The sequence below is a fragment of the Bactrocera dorsalis genome, chromosome 3 (genome assembly GCF_023373825.1).
Source record: "Bactrocera dorsalis isolate Fly_Bdor chromosome 3, ASM2337382v1, whole genome shotgun sequence".
NCBI classification, from domain to species: domain Eukaryota; kingdom Metazoa; phylum Arthropoda; class Insecta; order Diptera; family Tephritidae; genus Bactrocera; species Bactrocera dorsalis.
In genome coordinates this window covers 88734337-88757262 of record NC_064305.1, presented here as the reverse complement: position 1 = coordinate 88757262, position 22926 = coordinate 88734337, and the positions used below count along the sequence as shown (strand labels likewise).

The 22926-nt window shown below is 40.7% G+C and overlaps 1 protein-coding gene across 2 annotated transcripts in view; it reads left to right on the top strand.

Annotated features, from left to right (window-relative positions):
- Positions 1-22926, top strand: part of LOC105222854 (tyrosine-protein kinase RYK) — a 116918-nt gene that overhangs the window by 50791 nt on the left and 43201 nt on the right. For both annotated transcript variants that reach the window (XM_049451955.1, XM_049451956.1), the window contains exons 3-7: positions 19329-19456; positions 19785-20022; positions 20166-20334; positions 20465-20625; positions 22472-22620. In XM_049451955.1, coding sequence (XP_049307912.1) covers positions 19329-19456; positions 19785-20022; positions 20166-20334; positions 20465-20625; positions 22472-22620 — 845 coding nt within the window. The remainder of the gene's footprint in view (positions 1-19328; positions 19457-19784; positions 20023-20165; positions 20335-20464; positions 20626-22471; positions 22621-22926) is intronic.

The following is a 22926-nucleotide window of genomic DNA, read 5'->3' as shown; positions in this document are numbered from 1 at the left end:
GTTTGGTGAACGTGTTATCTCACGAAATGGCCCAGTCAGTTGGCCGCTTCGGTCGTGCCATTTGACGCCGTTAGATTATTTCCGGTAGTCAAGTCTATGGTCTATGCCAACAAGCCAGCGACGATTGATGAACTTCGTACGAATATCGAACGTTAAATTACAGCAGTATCGGCCGATTTATGTTTGAAAACCATCAAAAATTGGGTTATGGACTTCCGCAAGCGAATAAATAATTTCATTGATATCCCAACCCGCTTTTGAAAACCCCATTATATTGATTATGATAAGTCAGTTTGAATATACACAATATATATCACAGGGCTTTGCTTTAGGCAATAATTCATACGAAATACTTCATTGAGATCAGCCAGTGTGTGTGGCAGCTATCACATAGCATATTAGTGGTCAGATCTGAACATTAATTCGAAGTTTGAAGTTCGAGTATGAGCATACGGATGCTCAGGGTATAAAAAATGGACTAAAAGCATTTTGGCATAGAATAAAATATTTTGGTAAAGGAAATAGTATAATACTGCATAAGCAATGATTGCTTGGGTGATGATTGACAGCCAGACTTATCTCAAGTGGTTTTTAAAGTTATTTGTTTCGTTCAGAGTGCAGTTGCCGATCGGAACAATTAATTGTCTACCTCTTCCGAAAGCCTAATGGATTTTTTAGCAAAAAAAAAAAAACAAAACTAACAATAACCATACTCAAAGAAATGCAGAGTAGACTCACAATTGCGCCCGCACACACCTGCTCACATCGACAGCCATTATAGCCATTATAGCCGTTATCTACAGTTATAAAGCGTAATAAAAGCGTCGCAAAGAGTCATTAAAAATCATATCTGCTCACGAAAATTAAACACACTTTGCAACTTTTATTGTAGTTTTACCAAATAATATAGTTTCGGCTTATTTTGGCAAAAGTGTGCTTGCAACGTCCCATAATCCTTGCAACTTTCAGAGAAAACAAATAAATCTCCAGCAAAAATTTATACATATGTACATACATGCACACATACACTCACCTGGTTGCATCTTTTAAGAATTAAAATAAATGGCATATGAAGTCACAGTGCTTACGAAGAGCATTAACTAATAAAACCCTTCTGAGGTGCCCTAAGCCAGCTGAGTGAGCACCTTCTATTCAAATGCTGCACTTTTTCAGTCACGAAATCGCAAAGGCACACACATTCATATATGTATGTGTGCCTCGTGTGCGCCTAATGCATTACAGTTATACACATGCAACTGCATAAATAATAAGCGACATCGTTGTAAATCAGCAGAGATAAAGAATAAAATGGCAAAGCGAATAAAGCAGACGAATAAGAGGAATAAGAAATGCAAAGGACTTTTAAAAATAATCCCATGGAGCACTTTGCATGTGTCGTTGGGTTTGGTGTGCTGGTTAAGCAACAAAAAAGACAAACACACATGCATGCAGGCATATATACATATATGCACACATACAACTGCAATTACACACATGCTTGTACAATTACCCACAACTACAACAATAAGCAAGCGATGGCACATTTCCGACTGCAATAACTGCACAACAGTTGCATTGCACGCACACATGCAAGAACACAAGAACACATGTGAGCAGACACACATACACACTTGCAGCACAGGCGATGCATGTTTACATATGTGAGTGTGTGAATGTGCGAATACTTGTACTTTCTTGTAGCTTCCCATAAATCCAAGGCATCTTAGGAAAGAAAGTTTGCACGCTTGTATGCATACTTATGGCGAGCGCGTGAGTCTCTCGCTGGGAAGAAAAACATATGGAGCAATACACTTGTTGTATATGCAGGTGTATCATCACACATGCCGCGCTATCTCTTATTTGTAGGCTTATTTATATGCAAGCGTGTTGGTGTGGGTGTCAATGCGCTAGCACACAGCTCATTGTTGCGAAACACACACACACACACCAACATACCACAAATATACATGCATTTAAAGTTTTTAATGGAAAACACATGCAAGAAGTTGCTCTGGCGTCGGTGCATTCGCACTTCCCTCGCGGTAATATACACTTTTCCCGCCCATCTAATGCACTCGAGCCAAACATTCGTGCAGCATAAGCGGCAGAATCAGATACGTGACCCAGACAACAGGAAAACTTAAGAACTTAAAGTTGCATATTAACCCAGTGCGCTCATCCAGCGGAATTGGTTGCTATTTCAAATTGCAGTTCTCTTAAGTGCGGATATATGGCTATATCTGCAGCAAATAATAATAATATTATTGAATAAGAAACTGGAATTAGTTTCTGCACTTAAAGCTTTCAAAAAATTGTAGTGTTGAAAATTAGAAATTTAGATCACACAAAAAAAAAGTTAACATTGGCTGGACCGAAGCTATAATGCCTTGAAGAAATGCACATATTCTTCTGCCAAAGAAGGCTATAAAAAGATCTTTAGTGTGGTCTTGGTCGGTCAGTTTGTTTGGTAGCCCATCTGAACAATATATTCGGGAATATTAGCGTTACCTAGGGCAATAACCCATACCGAATTTCGTGAAGAAATCTTGTAAAATAAACAAATTTGCGATACTTGAATTTGGTTTTGATCAATCAGTTATAGTGTTTCAATGTCGGCGGTTCCGACAAATGAACAGCTTCTTGGGGAGAAAGTGACATGGGCATAACTTCAGCTCGAAATCCTAAAAACTATGGGACTAATTCGCATATATAAGACTGTTTGACAGAAGAAATCAGCTCAATTTGTCACGGTGACTAGGACTTCAAAGTGTCTTTCTGAGTGCTACAAAACTTCGTGGAAAACCTAACATACTCTATTCGGAGTATAAAAAAGGAAATATAATTCCCCAAAATTTCCATAAATCTGAAGCATACAAAAGAGTGTACCATATTACATACATATGTATTTTATTGAAAGCAAAACAACTATTGATAAATTTTTCGATTTTTAATAATTTACTTTTATCGATAAGTGGATTTGATAATATTTATCGATTTTTTATTACAGTAGAGAGCGGGTAGTTACCGTGAAAATAGTTTTAAATATAAACCAATTGAATATCCATAATCGATAAATATATTCAAAAAATAAGAAAATTTTTAAATTTTTATCGAGAAAAATTATCGATTATAATTTATCGATTTTTTAGATAATTGTAATCGATAATTCCGTTCATTAAAGTTTGCTAGTTACTGTAAGAATAGCTTTCTTATGTACAAAAAAATTAAAAAGTCGATAAATTTTATCGAGAGGTGGTATCGATAATTTCTACCTAAAGAATTTAATGATTTTTTTTGATTATTCTAATCGATAATTCCATTAGATAAAGTTAAGCAGTTACTATTAGTATAGTTTCATTATGTTCGAATATCTATTAAAATTTATCGATTTTTATGAGATTACATGCGATAAAATTCACAGATTTTTTTATTTATGAAGAGAGAAGCTAGGAACTGTGAAAATAAGTTTAGCAATTGCTGTTAGTATAGTTTTATTATGTTTAAAGAAATAAAAAATTCGATATATTTTATCGAAAGAAAGTATCGTTTAAAATTTATCGATTTTTATGCGATTATTTTAATGAATAAATGCATTCGTTAACCTTTACAAATTTCTTATTTAAGTAGAGAGAGTCTAGGTACTGGAAGAATAGTTTTATACATACATATATAAACCAATAATATATAAATAATGAAGAAATATATTCGAAAAAACAAAACCAAATTGATCAGTTTTATCGTATATAATCATCGATTAAAATAATCGAAATAAAATCCATAAATATAGATCTTTATCGAAAACACAAAAATTATCGGATTACATAGAAAAAAGCTGTTCACATATTTAGCATGCGAAAGCAATGGAAAGAAATAAAGCATAGAAATTATCGAGGTGCTTCAGTATTATCGATAAATTCTTCTTTTGACTAGATCTTCCATTAACATTTTAGTGTCAATTCTGCCTCTACTTCTTTCGAAAAGAAGAAAGTCACGTACTGTTAATGCTCCAATACACAGCAGTAAATTTATGCTGACCATACTTCACTTTAACTTCCGTTACTTCGATACAACTTATCTCTCAGAACTGGTTATTGTGCTCAGCAACATATGCTAATGCATAAATTTTACGTTTATTCTTGGTTTATTTTCGAAATCTCATACGTAACATTTCTCTAAATCGCTGCAATTACGCTACTGGGCCCTGCTGCACCGGAAAGATGTTCGACAGACGACACGAAGTAAACACAAGTATAAATGTAATCGCCAACTACCCAGCTGTCTGTCTTTGTATGTATGTGTGTGTGTGTATTTGAGTATAAACTCTGTCTCACACGTAGCAGCAAAGACAAAGACAGCAATTTGCATAAAGTTGCAGCAGATAATTAGTGCCATTAACTCACTTTAGTTGCAAACTAACTTGGCAAAGTGCTTCTACCGACACCAACAACAACGCCAACACCAACAGCAATAGCAACAACAGCGTCGCGCACAAAGCCAAGCCACAAAGGCAGCGGTGACGATGGCAAAAAGTGCTGACTGTAGTGGTAAATGTGGCGCTCGCAGTGCCCGCTGTAAGTGTTAGAGACGGCGGCGGGGAATGCAAATAGAGTAGCTAGTGCTGGGAAGCACTGAAATAAAAATGGGACGAATGCGAGCCTAAAACGTGGGCAGGAATAGCAGTCAATGGTATAGATGAGCCAGGATAGTACTTGCTAAGTTTGGTTTGCAGGCATTTTTTATACCCAATGCATGTACTTCTTAAGAGTGTTTCTTAATTGATTTCCGGAGAGCTGAAAATTTAATGTCTTTAAACAAAATATTCCAACCGACCATCCGGTTTGAGCTCGAATTTTGGGTAGTCGAAAAGGTCTTTTCGTATTTCTAATCAAACTTCAACTTATTTTTCTTTATATTTATAATAAACTTTTATGAACCAAATATGTGTCATTTTGGTCGACCCCTTCTTGTCATCTTTCCACTAGAGACATTATTCCATCAGTGTAAAACTTTTCTGGTTTCTCGGCGAAAAACTGCGACAAGTAATTTTCACAGGCTTCTCTTGAAGTCAACTTTATTCCATTAAGGGAGTTCTGCATTGACCGAAACAAATGGTAGTTAGATGGTGCAAGGTTCGGGGCTATATGGTAGATGCATCAAAACTTCCCTGCCAAGTTCTCTCAGTTATTGCTGAATCATCAAAGATATGTGTGTCTAGCGTTGTCCTGATGGAAGACGAAGCTTTTTCTGTTGATGACCGCGTATTATTTAATTTTTTTTTGCCTAAATGAAGCTTAAAATATCACCTTTCCAACACTATAAATTATGACACAATCTGATTGGTAGCACTGGAGATATACGGCTGCAACGCCAACTTTTGACGAAATATGAAAAGACTTTTTCGACTACCCAATATTTGAGACCAACGGCAAGAAGTAAAAGTAAAGAGCGAATCTTCTATTCATTCTAATAAAATCTAACTCCAACTGAGTCTTTTGACCTCACTCTGAAAAATTAAGAACATAGAAAACATAAGTAACATAAATCACAATTTGACCTTAGAAGAATATAACCGCAAATTACCGTCTCACTAACACACCCCGGGCATAATAAGTTAGGCGAGCGTATTTGAATAGAATGTAACTAATTTGAGGCAAGTGGGTAAGGTAAAGTGGTAGCGGTGTAGAATCTTATATTTTTAAATTGTATCCACTCCTTTTAGCTTCCTTTCGTCGCTGTGTGTGGTGGTGCGCACTCAATTATCAAAGCAGGTTGCAGGTTGCATGTTGCACGTTGCCAACTTGCGCAGATAGGAGCAGCAGATGTGCTGGAGGGATTAAGAATTACAAGTACGCCATGTGACCTAAAAAGCAAATGCGCCACAAAGGAAGGGAAGTGCAAGACGCAAATGAAGAGAGAATGCCAGAAGCAACAATCAGGCAAGAATAAGTGGAAAGCAGAAAGATGTGAATGAAGCAGCACGAATTAAAGTTGTTAAATTAGTGAAATGTAGGAGTCACCAGGGAGTCGCCACCTAATAATCGCTTGTCCGCCCACAAAAATAGCTCCTGCTGATACCCACACGCTAAACTTTAACTGCACGTAGCAGAGCGCGTGCCAGGTGGCATGGCCGGCAAAGACAATAAAGCGACAGAAATTGCGCATTGCACGGCGGCGGGTGGAGAGCGCCAGAAAATGACTGCAACGTGCAACACACAGCGCAATGCAGCGTAAAACTGTGCGGTGCACAATGAACGAGGAGGCGTCTCCGGCAGCTACGCATGCACGACAGATTCTGAAGATTTGCGCCGTTGCTGCTGTGCCGTCCTCTTGTCTTAGCGGTCCACGCAGGTATGCTGCTCGTACTACATTAAAAATGTTTTCTTAATTCGCTTTATTTCGCCATCAATGCTGCAGTTCGCCGTCGCAAAGCCCGTGGGTGTTGCAGCAACTGCACAGCGACTGCGTGCCACCAGAGAGCGGGCAGCTTTGCAAGATTAAACGTTCTGCGAAGAGTTAAGTTAAATGGCAAGCTGTAAAGGAAATCGAGCAAATGCAAGAAACTCAAGAAACTCGTTGGCTGATGCGGGTTATCGCAACATCGCTTGTAAATAAATAATTTTAAGAAAATCGTCGAAAAACTGTTTACCTTCTACGACGTGCAACAGCTCGCATACATATATAATATATGTATGTATATGCCACACTCGTATAAAAGTCATGTACAGCAAACAACATGCAACATGCATCGCCCAGTGGTCCCCGCAAGGCCACACAAAGCCAGCGTTGCGATCGACGCATTGCCGAAGTTGGTTTATTCCGCTTCACTGATTCGCACTCCTACAGCATCTTCGCATATGGATGTGTGTGTATGTGTACACACACACACGCGTGCAGTTGTTTTTCGCTCAAAGCAAATTCGTTTAAGCAATGCCAAATGAAAATTCGTTCTCATTTCTCAGTTCACTTTCTTGCTCAGACCTTGAATGATTTCGCATCCTGCCTCAGTTGCGCATATCAAGTTGATTGGCAATGTCCACAGTCAGTGAAATGCTTCACGAGTGCAGCATACATCCGATATTCAAGTGCAACGCCAGTTTATGCATTTGCCGCATGAGCGAATCGCCAAAGAAGTGCCACGCAACGCAACGCAAAGCACTGCAAACGTAATGTGTGCAAAGAGAGCAAGCGCCAGGCAAACAGCAACAAAAATATGGCGCTTAATAAGAGCAACAGCAACAGTTCACTGAAATTAAGTTAAGTAGAGCTTGGCTGAGTTCAGTACAGTTCAGTTCCGTTTAGTTTGAGTTCATCCTCACACAGTCGCAATTGCAACAGCCTGGCGACTTTTGATGTTGAAAGTGTGTTGGCACAGTGGGTTAACTGCAACCATTTGTCGGAAAAAATATATAAAGCTAACAAGAAAATATCTAAAATTGTCGGAAGCTTTGAGAGTATACCCCAAAATAGTTAATTTTTCTCTTTCTCCAAAAGATAATTTTGAGTCAACATTTGTTTTGTCTTTATTACTATATTTGACAGTATCAGCTGTTCCGCTGACGTCACTTTAGCGACTTCTTAGAAAATACGATTGAGATGTTGCCACTCGCCATACTGCCCAAGTGTCTTAAGCTTTCATAAACTCCTTTTCCCCGCTCGGAAACCTTGAATAATAGTATACATAGCTCTTGGAAATTATTCAGTTTTAAACTAAAGTAAACTAGCAGTATTGGTCCACACTCTTCAAGTTCCTAGAACTGGGGAGAGCATTATTTGTCGATTTCGCTTTTTGTTCTTCTTAGTTTTATTATAAGTTACTTCATCTACGGAAGATCCTGTAACAAATAAAGAGGTGTTCAATAGGGACGCTACAAAAACAGACCGATAGGGACAGCAAACGACTCCATATTTTTTCTCCTCTTTTGACATATCTCTTCAGTAAGGTTTGCCATTTTATTATGGAAAGATATACAATCCAACAACAAGTCGAAGTTATGAAAATTTACTACCGAAATTCGGAGTCAGGAGTCTCAACTATAAAAGCGCTACGATCAATGTATGGTCATCATAATCGTCCTGTCAGATCATTAGTTGAGTGTCTAGTGGAAAAATTTGAATCCATAGGCACAATACAAAATGTTCCCGTGCCAGTGAGACAAAGAAGTGCCCGTAGTGTCTAGAATATTGCTGCCGCTAGAGTAACAATTGAGAAAGACCCAAGTCTCTCACACGTCGTCCTCAAGTGTTGGGGATCTCAGTGACGTCGCTGTGACGAATTTTGCGAAAAGATCTTGACCTACATCCTTACAAGATTAAATTGACGCCAGAACAGAAGTCGAAGTTGACTGAATAGCTTCGTCAATAAGCAAAATATGCGTTATTGGTCAGGCAGCAATCCGCATGTAATCCACGAGTCACCATTGCATCCCGAAAAAATTACGATTTGGTGCGGCTCATGGACCGGCGGCGTCATTGGACCGCACTTCTTTCGAATTTGACGATATGGATTTGGACAATATGTGGTTCCAACAGGAGGATACCACAAGGCACGCTGCGAATATCACATTCGATTTATTGAAAACCAAGTTTGGCCAAATGGCCCTCTGAATTGACCGTCTAGGTCGTGCGATTTGAGGCCGTTAAATTATTTCCTGCGGAGCTACGTCAAGTCTATGGTCTATGCCGCGACGATCAATGAACTTCGTACGAATATCGAACGTGAAATTGCACCAGTATCGGCCGATTATGCTTAAAAACCGTCGAAAATTGGGTTCAGTGTCGGGACTGTTCGGGTTCTATCACTTCTCCGTGGTAGCAATACAAAAGAAATCGAGTTCCATACATAATGGCATCGAGGGTACTTTCACGGGAATACAGAATTTCATTGATATCCCAAACCGTTGTAGTGCTCTTATTGAAAACCCCGTTATGTGGAATATGGAAAAGCGTTACCGTTAGCTGGACCGAAGTTATCCAATGAAGTTTTTTGGCATGAAAGAGATGGAAAATCTGTATCTTGATTTTGATCGGCCAGTACATTTGGAGATTATAGCCCTGCCTTGGATAATAATCTATGCCCAATTTTCTGAAGATATCTTGTCAAATGAAGAAATTTTCCATACAAGTACTCCATACCGATCGTTCAGTTGATATGGCAGCCACATGCTATAGTGATCCGATATTAGCAGTTCCGACAAATTATCAGCTCCTTGGAACGATAAGGAAGTATACTAAATTCCAGATCGTTTTCTCAACCACTAAGCGCCTATTTTGCGTATTTACAGACGGAGAGACGAACAAAAAGTTATTCATGGCTAAATCGACTAAGCTCGTCACGTTATTCGTTTGTCTGTATTTATAGGGTAGCCGACGTTTCCTCGTGTTTCTTACTTGCCAAAGACTAATACACACAAAAGAAACCTTAAAATATGTCTTCATTTTGTCGAATATTTTTTCTATTCACGAAGTTCGTTAAACACGACCACAAACAGCTGAGTGATGGAGAGGGACACGCAACGGTTTAAGCTTAAATTTGTTTGATTCCACAGCATACGCACGACACAACATAGCATGAATCGACATAGCATGGAACAGTAGAGCCTATGCGTTTGACTCCCTTGCTATTTGTGTTGTTATTATTGTTGTCGACGTTTAAATGAGACCTTTTTATATTTAATTTAACATTTTTCCGTTTACAACTTTTTTCTGAGCTTTTATTTCATTTACTTAAATTTGTACGGCTGTGCACAAAGCACACACACACAACAGTTGAAAACGAAGCGACGATGAACGCGAAGGGAGCAAAGTGAGGTTCAGTTCGAAGAAGGAGGCGCAAGGCAGGAAGCCTTCGTGAGGCTGGTTGATGGGTGGTGAGTAGCTGAAGGCTGGCAGGCAGCCTGTTGATGTGCCTGATATATGCCTGCTTGTTAGTGCCGCACAGTTACTTATGCCAACAACAAGTGTACTATATACCTTTATAGAGACTCGCTTACTTCGTTTCTAGGACACTTGGTTTGGCTTGGCTTGGCTTGCAGAAAGAAAGCAATGCGGAAGGCTAACGCCAGAACGAGCGTTGAAGGGCGTATGCGATCGCTGAAACGAGGCGCGGAGGAAACGGTTGTGGGTGCGGTTTTTGCACGCTTGCGTGAGTTGTTGCTTTTGCTGTGTGAATGCTTGACTGCTTCATTTAAATTAATAATCAAAGGAATTGAAGAAAATTTGCTGGCAAATAATTTTTCTTTACTTCGTTAGCATTTAACAAGCATGAATGTATGTATGTATATATTTTATTATATAAGATATACTATATACATATATACATATTTATATCCGTTGTAATGTAGTTGATTGTGTGCGCATGCAATTTACTGGCTGTGCGCTTGAGCGTCCTTCATTAACGCTTTCTACACAATTAAAGGCTGGCAAGCGGTTGGCGGGGCAGCGGCGAGTATCGGTAAAAAGCGCGCTCACGCAAAGGTCAAACGAAGGCAATTAAGCGAAATTTGCGAGTCAGCCAGTTATTGAATAAAAATAGGTGGTTCGCTTGAAGGGCGGTGGGGCATGCGCCTGATTTAAGGCACGAACAAATACAAAGCACACACACACACACCAAATGCATATGGAATCGTGTGTTTGCGCATAAATGCAATTATATAGAAACATATGCAATTGTCTGTATGTGGAGTATGTGTGTATATGTAATTAAAGCGGCATGCCACAGACGACTAGTTGGCATATTTCGCATAACCGCACACGCACACAAACATATGTATGGTATGGTACACAAACTCAGTCCACTCGTCCACACACCCACTCGGCTGCAAGCCTTTGAAAGCTGCGCGCCGAACGAGGCCACAACGCAATTGGCTGGCACGGCGTGGCATGCCGGCGGCGGTGACTGCAACAGCGTCGTTGGTGTGCGACGGGAAGCCACACTTATTGGCTCCAACGTGAAACAGTTCGCAAGTGGCTAATAACACTTGGACTTGAACGCTCATAACGGCAACCAACGGCACTGACGAAAAGTGTGATGCGGTGCTTCTCACCAGTCATGCGAGTTACCCCTTAATCAGCCTACACCCGCTTACTCATGGCGCATTTTAAGCTGCATTTGGTTGCCTTGTGGCCTCAGCTGTGGCAACAACGACATGGCAAATAGAACACATGACTGTCGCGAATTGACTCACAAGCTTACGCAGCGCTTAAATCGAAAAGATTGGCAGAATGGTTGAGTGCACTGAGAAAAGTCTTTGGTGAGGTTATGTTAGAACTATAGTAGATCTACTTACTAAGCCTGAACTGGTTCAGAAAGATCTCGGAATATTTGGTAATCGAACTCGACCTAGGATTTTCGTTTAGGCGGGTTCTTAGAATTATTCCTGGGTTCATAAAAAGTTCCGAAAATATTGTTGGACGTTAAATCGACATGAGTCCTTTATTACAATAGCAGTCTAAAGTTCAAGAATATCTCCAATACCAAATTTGTAGACAGTCTTTACGTATACCTATTGATCCTCTCAGTGAACTCCTTAAGGTGAGCTTCCTAAAACCCACCCGCAATCTCTCATCATTCTTCACCAAACTAAAACATTCTGCACCATTAACAAAAACAGACCCATAAGGCTTGTATATACCAATACTAGTACTCTACTTGAATGGACCACTCTCTGCGTGCAGCATTAGGCGACGATAATCCGTTGTCTATACAACTCAAAGGACCTCGATGTGCCCGGTGCATGTATTTCTGTGTTTCTGTGCTGGAGCACACTTGTTTGTGAACTTCCGTTTCAGTTTATTTGCGTTCGAGTACTCAGCCTCATCAGGCGGGGTTGGCTTTTATCCGCTTTGATTTTTGCAAAAACGCAAATAACGACGAGCAAAGTGAATTCAATGGAGTGTACCAACAAATACACACCCGTAATCCTCTTCTTCTACGCCTACGCAGCGGCATTGAAGAACGGCGCTCAGTTGCACATACACTCTCTGATATAGTAGACAAAGAGCTACAACGTGGCACCAGATCACACGCACCGCAGCCGCAATCGATGGAAAAAGTAGCGAGCGAAAAACAAAAAACTTTAGAAGCATTCCATTAAGTAAATGTAGGAAAATCAGCACTCTTTGGGGCAAACAAGGATTTTGAGTATGTTTCGGTGTAAATCGACATCCCTAAATCCGCACAGCAACTGACGGACTCACACTGCCCGGACAAAGTACTCGCCAATAGTGTGACCACCAAAGCCGCTCAGCGTCCATTTCAACACCAGTTCAACATGCGTTTGCAGCGCTCCACACTCGCATCGACATGGATATGGCTAACGACATGAGGCATCAGGCTGGGCTCTCATTTCACTTTTATCTTGACATACAAGCGCTGGTGCGCTGTACTCGCATATACGATTTCCCCCCTTTCATTGCGCTTTTTCATACTTTACTTTTTATTTTAATGTTTTCTTTATTTTATTTTGTAGTCCCCGCTGCAAATGCTTTTCCTCTGTAGCACGTAATTGGATTTAAAATTGTTTCGAAATCATTCGACGTCGAAACCGTCGAATCGACTGCTTGCTCAACTGGTTGGTTGAATTCTCGCGCAGTTGTTCTGCGCTTTCGGCTCTTTTATTTCATGTTTTAATACATTTTTCGTTGCGTCCGAATGCAGCGCGCTCCATTCACGACGCCACATTTTTGGTATCTTCCGCATAGCGCAGCAAATTTTTAAATTTTTTATCGCGGATTTTAGAAAACGCTATTGAAACCTGAAATAGGATTAAAATGGTTTTGCGGGATTTGAACGCACATTTGTAGAATTTATTCCTCTCATAAATTTAATAAAATAGTATACTCACATATATTTTTCGAACCTAACTCTATTAGCAGCTGGAATACAAACATTTGTTGCAGGAAGATTATTTATTTAAAAGCTATTTTTCCATTATTTATAAACTCAACAAATCATAAGCCTTTTATTTGCTCTCCAATAATGTCGATTTAACATATAAATTTCACAGTTTTGAAATTTTATTATCCAATAAGCAAGGGATAAAGTGAGAGAAGGCTAAATCACATAAACCGAATGTAGTCCGTGTTGTGGCCTAAGAGTGGACCACAATGTATGTCAAAGTGGATCAACGTTCACGTGTGAAGCCTTTAAGATCTGTTTTTAGCTTTAATCGTCGTTGAATCTGTCCTCTCCTTTCGGATTTTAGAAATTAGAAGAAAAGATGTTGCAACCATCGAGTCTTTTGATGTTCTGAAACATTTTCTTAGTTGTCATTATTTGTTTTGTGTATTCTGATCTCTTTATAGGTGTATTTAGTTTACAATAAACTAAAGGACATGTTAGAAATCAAATATAAATAATTACCACGACGACCCGAGTAGATTTTACCATATCCGCTTCTCTAAAATGCGTTTGCCCGGAAAGTAAGAAGACTCAATAGTGTGTTTAGGTTGCACCAATCCTTTTTGGAGGGCCGGGAAGAGGTCGCTGATGAAATCGGAAGAATGAGCAACTTCAAAGTGAAAACGATGCTCAGTGTCTTTTTTGACACCAAAGGCATCGTCCACCATGAATTTGTTCCTCCTGGACAAATCGTCAACGCCAAGTTTTGCGTGAAAGTCCTCAAGTGACTCAAAAGAAGGGTCAATCAAGTTCGGCAAGACATCGCAGCCAATTGGAAGTTGCGCCACGTCAACGCCCGAGCTCACCCCACCTTACTTGTAAACACCTACCTAACCAAGGGCAGCATCCCAACACTTCCGTAGCCGCCTCATAGCCCAGATGTGGCCGACCGGACTTATTTTGTTTCCTTGACTGAAAAGGCCGATAAAAGACAAGCATTTTGAGACGATTACGGGAATCCAAGCAGCATGCACGTCGTCGGCTCTCAAGGCTATTCCCGAGAATTCCTTCCGTGACGCCTTCAATGCTTGAATATCGCATTTGCAGACAGGTGTTTGGTCTGAGTATACTCTACAAGTCCGTCATCAATAACGTCCTGCCATATGAAGTAGATGAGTCCCCGTTACGAATTTTCGAGAGGACGGTTCTGCGAAAGATTTATGGTCCTTGAACTGTACGAGAAATTCGACGACATTGACATGGTTCAGCGAATCAGGAGACAGCGGCTGAGCTGACCGGATGGAGGAGAAAGCTCCAGCTTCGATTCAGTACTGACCATAACAAAAAGAAGACCCCCCGTTTAAGAGGTCAGTAGAAAACGTCGAATTGACGCCGCATAGCGAAAAGAAGAAGTGACTCTCGCTGTTGTATACTCGGTCATAACTGCGTAAGTGGAGTCTACGCCTGTAAAGAAAAATTTTTTTCCAAATTTCGAGATATCGATCTGAAATTTAGGAAATCTCTCTTTCTCCCCGAGAACCAGCGACCACAAGAAGATCGATTAAAACCAGTAAAGTCGCTGTATGGTAAACTATTTTATATGATAAGATATCTTCAAATTGTTCAGATCGGTACACTATATCATATATAGTAACTGTCAGGCAAACTGTTCCATTAAAATCAAGTTCTTGCATTAGTTTTTTTTTTTTGTTTTTGAATCGTATTTTAGCGTCGATACTACCGAAGTTAACATTTTTTCTTGTTTCAGTATACATAAGGCTTTCGTGGACTCTCAATATCGTAGCTTTGCTTTCAATAGTTGTAAACGAGAATATAAACAAAATTATGCGATATATTTGCAAGCATATTATATCAAAGTAGTGGCACGTTAAACAGTCTTAGACCAGCGTCCGCCCACATGACATACAGTCTAAGAAATCTGAGAAGTGGAATTCCTGCCAAACTTGCCATGGCAGAAACGTAGTTGCGTAGTCAAGCAGCCGGAATGGAGTGGCAATAGATGTAGTGTCAACTACACAAGTCAAAGAACCTTGTTGACTGTCTTTCGGCTGTACAACGGCACAAACGAGTTGGTGGTCTCACGTCTAAGCGTCCAACCCACTACTTACCCCCACATCCCAAAAGAACTCCATCGCTGCTGCTAGTGTGAGCTATGTTGTGCGCCAAGCCCGAATATCCTGTCTGTCTTGTAGTCGTTGTCGTCTTCTTGTGTCTTCTCGTTATCTTTGTCTATGTCGCCGTTTGAAAGACGCTTTTGTCAATTGCGAATAGCGAATGGATTAGCAATGATCCCAATGAGTGAATAATGCAGCAAAGAAATTTAATTTCACGTCTTTTACTTTTAAGTGCACTACTCCAAAGACAACACAAGCAACGCACCGGCTCCCCAAACGCTCGCAACCATTTTCGTTCGCTACAAAGCGACAAAGACGCGACGTCTCCACCGAACCACGATGCGCACACAGAGCGTCGTCAAGCAAGTCACCCAAGCAGCAGATGGACGGGCGTCGGACGAGTAAATATTGGAATTGAACATTGTTTGTTGTTTGTATGTCTGAGTACAAGCACACACACGCTCGCGCAATTTTCTTTCCATTTCACCCGCCGCTGCACCCCGGCAGCCAGAGCAGAATGTCGCACATCAAAAAGACACTTAAATGTTAGCAGCATCTGACAAAGACGCAAAATGAGTTTTCTAAGCAGTTTTCATTTAGAAGATATTGCGAGCATTTGACATCAACGCATTCGCCGTCATTCATTATGCTCCCTAACTCACACAACTCCTCTCTCTCCGTCGGCGCGATTGACGCTTTGATGCTTTCATGCTCGGCTGCGTGCGTAGTGCACTCCTACTTGGTGGCTGGAAGACCGGAGCGGAGCGGTTGTGGATGAGCTGTTGCAAACAATCACAGACAGACCTTCACTTTTAACACTTCGTATCCGCGGCCAATTTTATGGCGGTTAAGTGTACTTTAAGCATAGTTTAAATAGCTAATAAAACGACAGCTACGCAAATGCAACCCTACATCGGGGTCGAAGCAAGTAAGGGGAAGACGCTGAATTGGATTCAAATGATGCGAATGGATTTAAGTTGGCTGTAATCGTTGAATGAGTAATAAATGCGAATAAGACACCACAATTCGTAATGTCTCAATCAAAATTAAGTTTGTTACGTCAAAAGTCTCTGCTTTGGGGCAATTGTTAATGTATCTCTTGGTTAACTCGCCAAACTGGTTGACTGATGATGACATTCTAATGTTCAAGGATCGAAGTGTGGCTTAAGACATGATTTGAACCTTCGAAAAAAAAGATTTCGGGTGGTGATTATTTCGCTTAAAATTATCTCAAATTCAAAAATCATTACTATAGATCAAATGAAAGGACTACTTAAAATTTTGATTCTCTGAAAAGGCGATTTCTCAAAAATATGTTTTTTTTTTGTGAAAAAAAAATCGAAATTACTGTCAAAACTCTTATTTCTTCAATCATTATCTCACAAATACCTACATATATCTAAGAAGATAGTGTGAAATTTTCAAGTCCAGGAAGGTAATAGAGGTATTGAGGAGTGCTGCCAGCCAGAGCTCAATTTCGCGCTAGATGCACCATTCGATACACTTTCGTAGGACCTTGTATACGTAATCATGTTGTCTCATTTAATCGTTGCGGTTATACTAATTGGGAGATCAAACTTCTCTGAACTGAAATCAACTGAAACTAACGGGTTCTCAATAGGAACGCTACAAAAGTAGACCATCCTTACATGATCAAATTGACGCAAGAGCTGAAGCCGCTTGATAACCAGAATCGTCGTATGTTCGTGAAATGAGCTGAGCAACAACTTGAAAATTATCCGTCAGTCACCATTGCATCCCGAAAAAATTACGATTTGTTGCGGTTTATGGGCCAGTAGCGTCATTGTTCCGTACGTCTTCCGGCATGATTAAGACCGACACGTTACTTTGAATAGAAATCGCTACAGATCAACGATAATCGAATTTTTTTGGCCGGAATTGGGTGATATGGACTTGGACAATATGTGGTTCTAACAGGAAGGCGGTACAAGCCACACAGCGAATGTCTAAATCGATTTATTCAAAACCAAGTTTGGTGAACGTGTTATCTCACGAAATGTCCCAGTCAATTGGCCACCTCGGTCGTGGCCAACCTGAACTATTAGTTCAAAAGCTCTGTTGTGATCGTTTCCAGCATTGTACTAACTCATCTTCGGATTACTTTAAAGAGGCTCCTAGCTTGGCCAACTCTACCACTTTTCATTTTCAGAAATCGACAACCAGAACTGGTATCAGCGTGCTTCTTCCTGCAATTGTTGACTACCCTGGAATTAATCTATGGCGATGACAAGGTCCACCATGCCACCTGGCTATCCATGTATATCGTTGCTTTCTGTATCCTTCTCTATTACTTCCACTTTTAAGATGCTGTGTAGGTTTCGCAGTTAAAGAGAGATAGATTTACTTCCTTTGAGAAGTTCACGCCAGTCCGAAGTAGTGTTTGTGTGAAAATTGAATTTTTGGCATACATTTTTACAAAAAAAATAAAATTTCAGTGAAAATTTAGCTTTATTTTATTTTCAAATAGTTGTAATCGAAAAAAGAATCCGTCGTCCAAGTCTTTAAGGATTGTATCTCAAAGACCTGTGAAAAATTTCATGAAAATCTGTTGAGTAGTTCTCAAGAAATCTTGCCAATTGGCTTCAAAAACAAAGTTTCGATAAAAATCGCGTTTAAAAATTAGAATGGCGCGCTAGTTCTCAAGGCAGTAACTACGAAACTATTACTCGGATCAACTTGAAAATTTAGGACATTATTCTGAAGTTGTTGTAGAATTTAATAAGATAATAATAAAAATTCGATTCTTTGAAACCCATAAATCAATGTAACCCCTTAAGAAACCAGGTGTAATATCGAAAACATTTCGTAATTGAAGCATTTAGAGAATGTTGGTATCGACATAATCACTCCACCATCGATCCGTAATTAATCTTTCCTATACTAAGCGCTACCTTATTATTGCACAATCAATTTTGAGAAAAAATATAACTCTCTCTCTAATATTATAGCTTCATATGATAACAGTTCTTAATACAACTACAAAAATTACCATTTCCCGTGAAATCGTTTTCGAACGGCTTTGAATCGTCCGTTAAAATAGGCAATAAACACACCTTTTAAAAGTAATTGTGGGTCTCGCCATGTGGTCAAAGGTGCACAATTCAAAATAGGAACTGATAAGTGACCACAATACTAAATGTGCGCAATCACCTCGAAGTAAAAGCTAAAAGGGGAGGGACAAAGAAATCAGGCTATTCACACAACTAAACTTTTAATATCAAAAGCTTTACATTTAGCTAGAAAAATGCGTGCAGGTATGATTCTGTGTATGTGTGTGTGTGTGAGTGCGGCAGCGGCATATCCCTTTCATATTTTACACATGCAAGGCAATTTATTTCCATTTTCCCCTCACTTTGAAGTGAAATCGCACTTTATGTAACTACAAATGGGAATACACGCCTTCACGCACACACACATATGCGTAGGTGTATGTATGTATGTGAGCATGCAATTGAGAGGCTTTTGAGAAGAAATCGTTGCTTGAATAGAGTCATTCATACAATTGGCATAAAAAAGTGAAAAGGCAGAAATAAACAGCCACAGTAAAGCGCTAGACAAGCAGGGAATAAAAAATGTGGCAAGAAAAAACTCCCCTCATATCTAGCCAAAAGGTGCGTGAAAGTGCCGCATACTTTTTTTTTACATTTATCCCATACAACACAGCCCGCTTCATCCACAAATAGAGCCACTACTAGACTAATAATAAATTGCAAAGTGTTTTCACCCCTCGACAAAGCGATACTGTCGCTGCAGCTAAGCGAGCGAGTCAATTTTCGTGTTATGCTTTTCATATAGTCCCGTTGCCAGAAATTCATTTTCAAGTACAAAGCAATGAAATTTGATTGCGCGATGATGAAGGTGTCGCATTCAGCAAAGCGTCGAACAAAAAAAAGTATTTTACTATTTATTCAATGTTTTATGGCATTTTCTTCTTTTTTTCGGAATCGAAGACGCACACGCATTTTCGCCCTCTGCAACGGGCACAAGATCAAAGCCACCAAAGCCCGGCGGCAGGAGCGAAATTGTGTACATTAGTTACTGGAGTGCGGCAGTGTCAGGGGTTGCTAACGGTCCCTTGGTAGTGTTGGTTACCGCATGCCAAAAAGTTCAAAATATCAACGGTAAAAGCGAAAAAATCGCAAATATAATAGAAGAAAAAAAATTGACAAATAATCAAAAAGGGAGAAAGCGCAGAAATTTCTTTGAAAATTGATACAATACTAAATTGCGTTTTAATGCCCAAACTACGAGCAAACATATTTTATATAACTGTTTTTCATTTTTTTCTTCTCCACTTTTCTTTCTTTTGACCGTTGCGTCAACAATTTACGCAGGCTTGGAAGCGGACTTGTTCTATGTGCACGAGGGCGCCATCAACACATACGCCATGCATTTCACGGTGCCGGTGCCAGCAGATGTGCATGATTTAGAGTTTTCATGGCAGAGTTTGACCCCGTATCCGGTGAGTAAAAGAGCCATATTCCTTGCTGACCCCCGCCACATTGCATATTTTTCTGCCAAACCCTGTGCTCATGTGCCGGCATGTGTTAGTGTGTGTGTGTGTATGCTTAAGCGACGCATGCCTGCATTTGACCCCACAGCGTTTGGCAGTACCGCCACCAATACCACTTGCGTAGCACTCAAAATCTAATTTGCACTCCATTAACCTTCTCGCCAACAACACACCTACGTACGCAACTGACGAACAACAATAACAACAATGCCACCCACCAACCACCAACGAAATTATCCTGCCTGGTTCATGGTACCCTCACTCGCCGCGCCTTCAGCTGCCCTACACCATCACAATCGACTACGAGCACGAGCAGAGCGCTTTGGCCGCGCCCACGCTCAGCATACCCGACAAAGGCTATGTGCCGCAGCAGATTGAGACATTTCTGGTGCATCTGCCGTGCACGGGGAATGGCAATAAGGAGGTGCCGCTCGTCGTCAATATGCTTGTGAGCGGTCCGCCGCGCACTAATGACACCAAATTGCATTTTAAACGGAATAAAATCTGCCTCAAAGGTAAGTCTCCAACCAACCCAGCTCGCCTAATCCAGTTATGCACATTCGTGCAACGCGCAACGCATTTATTGCCTGCAACGTCATTGCATTTTTAATCGCGCATTTGCAATTTTTCTCTTACCTTTCGCCGCACTCTCCTTTAGGTTTATTTCCTGTTCCGAATCAATCAGCGGCACCCGCCCAAGCGCCGTCGCCGGGTCACGCGCTCTTGGGTGCTGCGGCTTGTGCGCTCGGTTTGGTGCTGGTCGTCGGCTTGATTGCGTCAGCGATGTATGTGCGCGCACGCAAGCAGATACGCCAGGACTCGTTGCAGTAAGTATGCGGGGTCGGAGGGGGGAGCGTTGCGCGCATTTGATAAGCGCGCAAATGCATTTTTCATATGAAATTAATCGCAAAATTTTCTTTTTGCTTTTTTTATTTGCCGTTGTTGTTGTTGTTGTAGTACCAGCTTTACTACTGCCGCTTATGGCAGCCATCAAAACGTTTTCATACGCCTAGATCCGTTGGGGCGTCCGCCCAGCGCGAACAGTGGTTCCTATGCGACTATCGCTAGCCTGAATAAGTACCCATCGGAGTCGAAGAAGTCTTGCAACATTTTTGACAGTAAGTATTATACCTTAAATCCTATGAGAACTATGAAATATATGAAAACAGTAGTGTAATAGACGTATTATGATCCCAAACACGAAAAGACTCGAAAACTAATTCTAAAGGTTAGCCCAACCAAGCTAACAGAGCTTCTGGAGTCACTCTCGATATATGTTAATGACAAAAGCTGGTCACCTCTGTGTGATTACTGACTTAAGACGGTCCAATTTCTGAGAGTACAGGTGCGAATTTAAGACCAAACATATGACAATACCTCCAAGTTAATTCTGCCTTAGCCACCGTTTGCACCGGCTCTCAGCGATTCAATCACGAATTTTATCGCTAGACATAGCAATCCGCTTCAGAAATGGATCGCTCTTTTTCGTGAGGCATCGATATATCAAGATTCTTTTTATAACCAAGTTATACCAAGTTATATGGTTCGAAATGGTTTCTCGTGCCATATTTGGCTTCTGAGTAATAGAAACAGTTCTTACACGTTGGTCGGACTCGTCAATTGGTCTTCCGGAACATCTTTTAAATCAAACTTCTCGGAATGGAACCGGGGAAACACAAACCAAAAGCACTAACTACATCTTTAACTACTTGACTTCATCGACGAAAAATTTTTAAATACAAGGTTTGTCCGGAAAGCCCTAGGACTGATTTTCTTCTGCCGAGACTATACTCCGAAGTGTGCGCGCATCGAATGGATCGGATAAAAGGCGTTCCTAGCTAACGAGCGAACGACTGGTTAATTGTCTCCAAGGTGAATAAGGACAGACAATTTCGGACTTCGACAAACACCGACAATGACTTGTAAGCGCAAAGTTTTAAACTCAGACCGTCGAGACATCGCCCACCAAGAATTTGTTCCTCCTGGAGAAACCGTCAATGCTAAGTTTTACGTTGAAGTCCTCGAGAGATTCAAACGAAGGGTCAATCGGGTCTGGCAAGACAACGCACTACGACAACGCCGCGGCTCACACCGCCTTTCTTGTGAACAGCTATTTACCCAAGGACGGCACCTCAACGCTTCCGCAGCCGCCCTACAGCCCAGATGCGGCCCCTCCGGACTTTTTTTGTTTCCTTGCCTGAAAAGGCCAATGAAAGCCCACCATTTTGATACGACAGAGGGGATCCAAGCAGCGGCTCGCGACTTTCAAGGCTATTCCAGAGAATGCTTTCCATGACGCCTTCAATGCTTGGAAATTGCGCTTTCAGCGCTGCATCGACGCAGAAGGGCTTATTTTGATAATTTTTAAGAATGTAATTGTAAAATCGATTCAGTTCTATTACTTTCCGGACAAACCCTGTACTCATATTACTTAAAAGCTGGTTTAGCATCAAAATCGACTGAAATAAATAAGAGTATTTCCTGTTGTAAATTCGTCTAACCTTCTGCACAGCCAAAACGAACGAAATAACTTCTAACTAAAATATCTCAAAATATTCTTATTTGTCAAATTTAACCAACAACTCTTGTCATCCACAACTAGCGAACCACTTGCTTATTTGTCATTTGCTATTGCGCCGAAATGTAGGCAACATCTCTTGGTATTTGTGATGCAAAAATATAAATTCAAATTTCAACCTGACCGAATAGATGCTCCAATGGCTTCATACCACACTCTAGAATAACGGTATATATTTAAGCAGAACTGTGTCACAGTTCAATCCACTAGAACTTGGCACTCCTCCAACTGTGTAATAAATTCTCAACTTTAAAATATCGATTTCGCTTGCGCCACATATCACGTAGGAAATTGGGTCGTTTGCCATGTGCCAGCAAATCATAAATGCACATAACTAAGACATATAAAGAATGTACTCAGAGTTTTCGTTTTGCCACTCTTTGCAGGATTTCGCAGTTCCACGCCGACACCCTCACCCTACGCGACCGCTCTACTGCCCGTGGGCGGCGATCAAATCGGCGATACAATCTACTCCAAACCAGAGTCGATCTGTCCCTCGAGAATATCCTATTACGCCTCGTCGCAGCTAACACAGGTATGTGCTTAGAAACTATAATATCCATATCAATATGAAGACGTACCCACACAAGCACAAACACACACACACAATGCATAATTTTCCATAACAACAACAATATCGAGGTAAGTGTGTCGCGGCAGCAAATCTTAGTTTTAATTTGAAAATGTTTTCTTGAGCCCATCTCTTGTTGTTATGCTCTTATGCGCCCCAGCAACCCCACAGCCAATTTATATTCGTATTTGTAGGCCGAGACACCCCCTTCGACGACGATTTCGGTAATTTCTTATTAGCGGCAAATCCTTCGAAACGCCACTCGAAGCA